Raw genomic sequence first — 9310 nt, 5'->3', positions numbered from 1 at the left:
AGTTAAATTAAAACCATGTTTAATGTTTTGGCAGCATGCATTATAATGCACCAAAAAAAAAAAAAAGAAAAATCATTAAACACACATAACTTACATAAATCATTACACAGCCTTTACAAGACAATATTCCATTATTAAAATCCACCATTTCAGTCATAAGCATCATTAGAGGTCCAAAAATGTATGAGTGAGTGAATTTAGGCACTAAACTGCAGTGATAGTGGCAATAATTTTCCTGTTGTTGGTTCATTTGTACTCCTAGAGAAAATGCTGAGCTCTTTTATTTGAATCATTAGATAAGTGATGGAATATTTAATTTGTAGTGATTTAGTACAATGCACATCAAGGCAACAAGGAATAAACTACAGTTTAATGTAAGGCACCCTCAGTGGTACAAACACGACTCCAACCGAAGCTTTATCTGGAACACTGTGCCTCACTGGAATATGTACGATTTTCTTTTTATCCACTGTGCTTCACACAGAGATGATTGTGTTCTTGTTGAACCATTGATTTGTCACAATACATAACACAAATGACAAATCAATATTAATATTAATCTTCATACGTAACCATAACTTCACTGTTATTGTTTTTGACTGCAAGTGCAGCCAGTGGCAGATCAAGTAGTAAATATTAGAGAGGAGAATAGAATGGATAGGGCTATCTAGCTTATGAGACACCCACTGACTAGTAATAGTAAGGTTTAATATGATTTTAATCAATTTACTGAGTAACAACATTTAAGTATCTTAGCTCAATGTAAATTAGCACTCATAATAATTCCTTCATAAAATGATCACATTAACACTATATTCATAATAAGTTTACCTAAAATGAGAATAAATTAAATTAAATCAATTAAATTACATATCGGTGACATGAGGGTCTAGACATTTTTTGAAGGGCACAATCACGCTTAACTATGTATTTTTATACAACTATAAGTTCTGGTTTGTCCTTGAATCAACTGTGTTTTGAGTCTTGACGATCTTAAGAACACTTGTTCAAAAACACTGATTCATTCTGAATGGCTTAATGCATTGTGGCATTGTTGATTTAGTGACTCACTTAATTTGCAAAGCAATTAATGACTTGTTAAACTGTTCTACTGTAATTAATAATGTTACTATGTAATATGTGTAACATGGAAGCGATTATGTAACATGCTACTGTATCTCTTAAACACGGAGTACAATGACCATTATTACAGTAAAATGTGTTACACTAATACCTCATCCTCATCTTCAGAATGAAAATATCATACTTGCCTCCCAACTTACTAACATTCATTCATTTTTCAGAACTGCTTAATTTGACCTCCATAACCTCTAAAAATGTAGAGATAAAAGTAAAATCTTGCATAATCTACATTAAGTTCAAGTACAAAATATGAGATGCCAAACTGACTAGATATGATCCATCAAAGCTATATTAGTTTCCCTCATGAAAGCAACAACAAAAAAAAATACCAGCTGGAACCAAATCCTAGTTTTGGCTGCTTCTTTCTCGCTAATTAGACCCCCTGATTTTTAGGACAATTTCTAAGCATATTACAGTGTGCAAAATCATGAAACCACAAACCTCTCATCTACCCTATAATAAAGACAAAAGCTTTCCTTCATTTGGGCAGCTTTCTCAGTAATGCACTTGGCAAACGGTGCGGAAAGGGGAAGAAGGGAACGGGGGAACCAAACCGACAGCCTCTGGTCACTTCCTGCTGCCGCTGAAGCTCACTGGCTGGACCTCTGTCTGTATGAGGTCTGTGATTGGTCCATCTTCCTCTTCTCAGGTCCTATTCAACTCGCCTTCTGAGATTCAATGTGCAGCATCGGCCAGACGCCACACAGAAACTTCACTTTTGGTCTGTGCTTGAGGTAGGTTGAGCGAATCTGAAGGCTAAGACAAAAAAAATAATAATAATTAGAACCATATGCAACATTCATCATTGAATTAAGTGATTTAATGTTTCATAATTACGTACCTGAGGAGTATGTGTAAATATGAGCCCAGGCCTGTTAGGATGTGCCACCAAGCATGAAGCTGCGTAACCGCTCCGACCACAGGGGGCAGCCGCTGCCGTGTGGCTCTGAACCAAAAACAGTGACAAACAATGACGTCTTATGTTTTTCATCTGCTCTCATTTTGCTTGGTCAACCACAAAACAAAGACATTTAAGTAATATAAATATAAAATATTTAGGAGTATATATATATATATATATATATATATATATATATATATATATATATATATATATATATATATATATATATGTGTGTGTGTGTGTGTGTGTGTGTGTGTGTGTGTGTGTGTAAATATCACCATATATTCATCATATTTTTTATATCTAAATTTAGAATTAAAACAATGCACTTTCTTGTGGACTTAAATGTTACCTAATTTGACTAAAATTAAAATGATACTTAATGCATAAAGTAATGTAATGCACACGTAGATCTACCTTAGAGAGTCACAAAAGATATTATCGATGTTCCATAATAGGAATCCCAACAGGAAGATGCTTAATGATGTAAAGCAGAGGGCTCTTAGCCATGGATACACCCTGAAAAGGCACAGACAAGCACTTATTTGTCTTCGTACAGATTAAAGCATTAATCATAATATACATTAATACAGACATTGTTTTAGCAAACTCATATTCAGATCTGGCTACATTCTGGTATGGAACACCCATTTTTTTAAATGTAATCAATAGAGTGCAACAGTGTGTTTCTGGATGTAAAAATCCCATTCATTTTCTCCATAGGGGAATTGATTTTGAATGATAATTTATAAAATCAGACTTAATGTGAGATACGAGCTGGTTAACCAATTCTATTTGCCAACCTGTGTTTTTTTCAAATAATTTTTTTCAATAATTGTATTTAACAGCAAATTTCTTGGACAAAAACTACATTGTACGTCATTCTGCATAACAAATCTCCACCAATCATTCACAATGTTTAATAGGATGGTGTTTCTTTCTCTCATTAAAGCTATTAGGTAGACAATTTATTTTCAAATTTTTGTCATTTGTGATTACCTCATAGCTGGTTGGTTTGGTTCATATCTTATAACACTTTAACGACAACCTTTTCTAAATTGCTGTGGGAAAATGAATGGGATGAATACTTTTGCTACCTACGCTACTATTCCCAAAACGTCACAACCCTTTTTCCTTGTTGAATAAACTGTTTCTTGTAAATATAGCACATTATAGAAAGTGAAACCAGCTTCAAATGCAGTGAATACAGATTTGGAAGAGATAAAGATTTATTCACTCACCAAGTGACTATGAAAACAGAGCGAAACACCAGGAAAGCCACTAGTACGGCATACATAACCTGGGGGAAATGATTTAGCTGTTGTTAACCTGTGTATTTAGCACCATCTGCTATATAATCAATACAATATAATTTAGCTTCCGTCGTGTTGTGCTGGTATTATTAAACAAAGAGATCACAGCATTGTGTTTATTTACAGTCATGTACCATTCAATACCCCGAGCATGAACAGAGTCACACCCTCCTGTCATGCCTTTCAACAGCAGAAACAGACAACAAATACTGACTGCAGAAGCGGTTTTCACACTACATTGTGGTGCTCTCAAAAACACCAGACAGCATAGGATAAACCAAACTAGAGAGGCTCTTAATGCAGCATTAAATGTTTAGTCAGGCCTCACCTGATGAAACACAGGCTCCTTCCATATCAGGTAAATCTGCAAAAGATAAATGAAATGCACTTCTTGAGCATGGATAAAAAAAACACCTAAAAATATCAATAATATATACAGTACATAAAGAGTGGGGACTGAGACTGTATTGAATTTTATTCATAAAGAAAAAATAATAATAATGCAGTAGAGTTTCTAAAAAAATTAAAACAATGAAAGTTTAATAAGAAAAAGAGGAAATATTTATCAAGATTTTGCAGTATTTTTTAGGTCATTTTTTCCCCCATTGTTATTGTTACTTTAAACATTTTTATGCAAAGTGTCATGGCCACTTTATGCCTAATAGACATCCAAATAAAGAATAAATAACATTCCTCAATAATGCTAAATAATATGAATGCCATATTTTTATTATTATTTTAAATGAAAAGGTTATTAGAAAATATATATATATTTTTTTTTTAGAAATTTCTGACATTTGCGCCCCACCCACTATTTGTGTGTGTGTGTGTGTGTGTGTGTGTGACAGTAAAGAAAAAACGTACCACACTAACAATAATACTGAAGGTCAGCAAAAGTGTAATTGGCAAATAGTTAACAGCACGCTCTTGCTTGAAGCACTCATATCTGTAATATGTGAGATATGCATTCAGATTCAGAAAAAAAACGTCCATAGTAAATTACCTACAATCATGTGCTACCTTTCAAAAGTTTGGGGTCAAAAAGTTATTTCAAAAGTTTTTATTTTGTATTTTTTTTTTTTTTTTTTTTGACAGAAATGAATATTTTATTCAACAAGGACGCATTAAATTGATCAAAGGTGACAGTAAAGACATTTCTAATTTACAAACAAATAAATAATTGTAATTAAAAATATTTCACATTATTACTGTTTTACTGTATTTATAATCAAATAAATACATCCTTGTTAATCATAGACTTGCTTAAAAAAATCTCACCAACCCCAAACTTTTGAATGACAAAAGATATCCAAAAAATATTTTTCTGTTCATACAGCATCAGATCCTCATTAAGCTTATAAGGAGTGTTCAGAGGTCAAAGTTGAAGCAGACAGTTTAAGAAGTGTCAACTTACAGACAGTAGACAAAGACACAGCAGCTGTAGATCATCGGCAGCTCATCCAGTAACTAAAAACAAAAGACAATATGGAAACTGACAGCATTTGTGTGACACTTGTAAATTACTGCTATTGCTTTAGGGATGTACCGTTAGCGAACCAGCTTTGTGGCTATGAGAACAGAAGTGAAATAAAGCTTTTCGTGTGCTTGGCAACAAGATGCACACTTTGAAAGGCTGAAGAAAAGTCAAGCTTACCTGCATCTCATACTGTAGTGTCATGTGGAAGCTCCATGAACCAATACCTACGGCTGGAGAGAAAAGAGAGACAACATTTAAATCGTACATTTTATCTCTGTTTGTTTAGGAAATGCAGTCTGGAATAACTGGGTGAAAGGTCACTTCCTAAAAAATCGCGTGAAAGATACATTACCAGCAAGTCCTAAAAAGGACCACACATAGCGTACTTCCAAACCGTCTTTACACGTCTGAATGGCTCCATAAATGGGAGGTAGGATCATAATCAGGTTACTGACAGTATTCCCTGGAGAAAGCAAAAAAAAATAAACATTTTATTCATGAATTAAAATATTAGGAAATAGTTCACCAAAAAAATTATTTGTATTCAAATGAACTCACCCTCAGACCATCCTGGATGTACGAGTCTGTTTCTTCAGATTTGGAGAACTTAGCACTACATCACTTGCTCACCAGTGGATTATCTGTAGTGAATGGGTGCCATCAGAATGAAAATCCATACAGCACCCATTCACTGGAGAGGATCCGTTGGTGAGCAACTGATGTAATGCAAAATTTCTCCAAATCTGAACAAACAAACTCATCTACATCTTGGACAACCTGAGACTGAATACATTTTCAGGGTGAACTATTCCTTTATAAGTCATATTTGAGTTATTCCATGAATGATAACAGCAAAAACTGCCCTGAACTTCCCCTTGAATGGAAATGAACAATAGATAAGTGAACTTCATCCAAACTGGCTTCTTATCACCACCAGCAGCTGTCAGTTTGCTATTGTCCCTCTTTGCTGAGTTCAAGACAACTAAACCTCTACTAGAAAGCCCTACCGCGGTGTGTACAGGCCTATTGTTTCACTGTTTGGATATACGGTTTGTCATACTGAACATGGCACATTCCTTCACAAGACAACAGGTTCCCGTTGGCACTGAAATTCCTGTTGGTTCTAGCAGCGATTAAGCTTATGTTTGAAATATGACTGGGTGTAATTTATGTTTTATAATAAAGCTTCTAATCAGACTTTTTGATCCTTAAATCAAACACCACTATCCTAAAACCCTATAGGAAATTACAGCTGGAATCCAAGCTCTATTAGTATTAATGTTTGCATATCCCTTTGTGCCCTTTGACCAACTTATCAGGGTGACCTGAAATCTACTTCAGCAAACAAATGGAGATATAATGGCTACGTACACTGTGTCCTTTCCATACTGTCATATATACGACTGTAATAGAATTATTCAGCTGAGTTTTAGATAATCATTGCATTTTCAGTTTTTACTTAGAATGAAGCTTTACATTATTATTATACATCATCTACTCAGACTAACTGTAGGCTAACGTTACAAGCTAAGACCTGAAAACCAATTTTCAGTTGGTAATGTTTTTCTGTCAGCAGCAATCACTGTAGTATTGTAGTAAGTACGAGTAGAATGATCAAATATACAACTTCACTAAATCTGGCATTCATATTTACAGTACACAAGATATGTTGTTAGTTACACTGTTAGTTCTTTATAACCACGTTCAGCTGACTTAGCTTCATTCTGATAGCTCTGATTCGAGTCACTACTCACATTTTCAGAACATTTACTCATAGTCAGATTATAATTAAAGCAAATTTAAGAACGATTAACATAAGAAAGCATATGCTTGGTGGGGAACAAATATTTTCTTCTGTTCACATTATTTGATTTCACAGAAAATAAGTATCGGAGGCACGAGCTCCTCCCTAAATACTGGCACACACTGGGTTTCATTCATTCTCTTTCCGGTCATTTCATTTATTTAAATTTAGTATTTATTATTGAGCTTTACGATATAAGTTAAACGCGGACAGGGGGTCGCTGGCCTCGGCTGCCAAGTTACGAATCCTACTATGGCTGGATAACGCTTATGAATTTTTAATTAGGTTACGCTGACGTAGCTTTGGAACTTCGCTAAGAACAAGGCGTGGCTTTTTAATATTAATTACGTCACTTTGACGTTGCTTCGAACCCTTCCAATGTAGAAGACCTGTCTTTTCAATATTAATTACGCTATGCTGACGATGCCTCATAATCGTCCAGTAGCGAACAATTGCCTCATGAATATTAAGTATTACGCCTTTTCATAGTAGGGTTCGACAACGCTACTCTCTACCGTTTTAACATCCGTGTTTATCGTCCTACTCGACAATGGATCGCGTGCACCGAACACAAGCCCGACGTTCAAAAGTACTTACAGAATTCTGCGATGTAATACGTGACCACATAATTGTCCTCGCACCAGTCGAGAGTTGAGGTCGGTGTTCCCCAGTAGCCCGGCCTGTCCGCCGCCGGAGCCATGATGAGAGCCTTGAGAGGGAGATCAGATAAGTTAGCTCTGACAGGCGGAGGGAGGAGTTGCCTGTACGGTAACGGATTCAGAGCCCCGTCCAATCTGAACGGGTCTACGTGCGATAACAGTTGCACTGCAAACAATAGCCTTCTGTAACTGAATATAACGAATAAATTGTTTCTCTAGCTTAGTGCACTTTGAAAGGTCAGCGCACTACTATATAAATACATAAAATATATAAGTTACAAATGAAAGAATAGTTCGTGAACATCGAAAGTCAAAGTATAATGGCATTTCCAGTGTATACATAAACTGTTGACATATCATACAGCATGCAAAATTAACATATAACCATAACTGAGAAAATACATATTGGCCATTATTTATATATATATATATATATATATATATATATATATATATATATATATATATATATATATATATATATATATATAATTTGTTAGAAATATAGCTATTTCCCTTTAAAGTTGATATTATAATATGACTGTTTAGCTGTTTTCATTGAATATTAGACTTCTGTATTTTTCAGCTTTTACCAATAATGCAGGTGTTTATCATGACATTTATCAGTTTTTGTGGGTTGAAGGTAAAGCATGAGTGTGCAGCTGTACATAATCAGATGACAGAGATCACGTGAGAATACAGACAAACCTGTTTCTTTTGAATAGAAAGTCTCACCAAAAACTTGATGAAAAAACGATAAATAACTCTTGTTTTCTATGTAGGGCGGAACGGATTCTCTTTTTAACCAGATAAATCCAGATTATAGTGATAGTTGTTGCTTCACGCTCCCTTATCAGTATGTCGTTTAAGCGAATCATGCTAGATGCTTTGTGAAGCTTTGTGCAGAACAGAAGTCTAAAGTTTGAATGCCAAAACAGTCAACGTGTCATAATTCATATAAATAATAAATCTTTCTTTTGATAGATCTTACATTTGAAAAAATAAAAAATAAATAATAAAATGAAATAAATCTGAATAGACCAGTAAGCCAAATTTAAGTTTTGAGAGAAATGGAAAAGAGGTTGTTAGCTGTAAATTGAATAATTAAAAATAACCTAAAATAAAAAAGACTGATAGTTTATCCTTCAGAGCCTCTTTTTCATCCACGTTAAATTCAGTATGTCGTCTCACCTGACTTTAGGCCATGTCCTCACATACACAAGTACTTTTATAAATGGAGTTTTACCTTTTTCTATTTCTAAAACATTCTCTGTCCACATGAAAACGGAAAAGCATGCTATGAAGCACTGTCAAGAGCATGCCACACCAACAGGTGGCGATATAATCTCAACTCTTAAACCATGTTGGCCAATCAGAAGCCTGAAAATGTTTCCAGCGGGCAGAGATAACAGTGCATGCTTCGATGTCACAAAAAGCCAAAATCTTGTTTTTGAAAATCAAGAGAGTTTTCAAAGAAATTTCAGCATCCTGGTGCTGTGTTTGTGTGTGGACGAATGACCAAACCGCATAGAAAAGGCTGTGGTTTTGAAAGTTTGTGTGGAAAGGGCCTATGGTTGTTTTCGTATGCGTTTTTTCGTATTCATCATCCTTTCCAATCAAAATGCTATGAATATGAAAACGCAGAAAATCAAACCTAATCTGAATTTTTGTTTTTATTGATGGATGAAAGTTTCAGAGGCAGTGTGTCAACGTCATTGACACAAAATTTTGGACCAAAATATCTGGATCAGTGTGCAATGAAAAGGGATAGTTCACCCAAAAAAGAAAATTATGTCATTAATAGCTCATGTCGTTCCAAACCCGTAAGACCTCCGTTCATCATCGGAACACAGTTTAAGATATTTTAGATTTAGTCCGAGAGCTTTCTGTCCCTCCATTGAAAATGTGTGTACGGTATACTGTCCATGTCAAGAAAGGTAATAAAAACATCTTCAAAGTAGTCCATGTGACATCAGAGGGCCAGTTTGAATTTTTTGAAGCATCAAAAAT

The 9310-nt window shown here is 34.8% G+C and overlaps 1 protein-coding gene across 1 annotated transcript; it reads right to left on the bottom strand.

The window, feature by feature from the left end:
• Positions 1-300: 300 nt before the first annotated feature.
• On the bottom strand, positions 301-7388 carry LOC113110011 (alkaline ceramidase 3). The gene is made up of 10 exons (XM_026273988.1): positions 7239-7388; positions 5190-5300; positions 5015-5067; positions 4775-4827; positions 4225-4306; positions 3689-3724; positions 3289-3347; positions 2465-2566; positions 1985-2089; positions 301-1899 (listed from the first exon to the last, which is right to left on the bottom strand). Exons 1-10 carry the CDS (start codon positions 7339-7341, stop codon positions 1800-1802), a joined length of 804 nt encoding a protein of 267 aa, XP_026129773.1. The 5' UTR covers positions 7342-7388; the 3' UTR covers positions 301-1799.
• Positions 7389-9310: the final 1922 nt, after the last annotated feature.

The sequence above is a fragment of the Carassius auratus genome, chromosome 10 (assembly GCF_003368295.1).
Source record: "Carassius auratus strain Wakin chromosome 10, ASM336829v1, whole genome shotgun sequence".
NCBI classification, from domain to species: domain Eukaryota; kingdom Metazoa; phylum Chordata; class Actinopteri; order Cypriniformes; family Cyprinidae; genus Carassius; species Carassius auratus.
The sequence above is the reverse complement of the archived record's forward strand: the minus strand, read 5'-3'. Positions and strand labels throughout refer to the sequence as shown.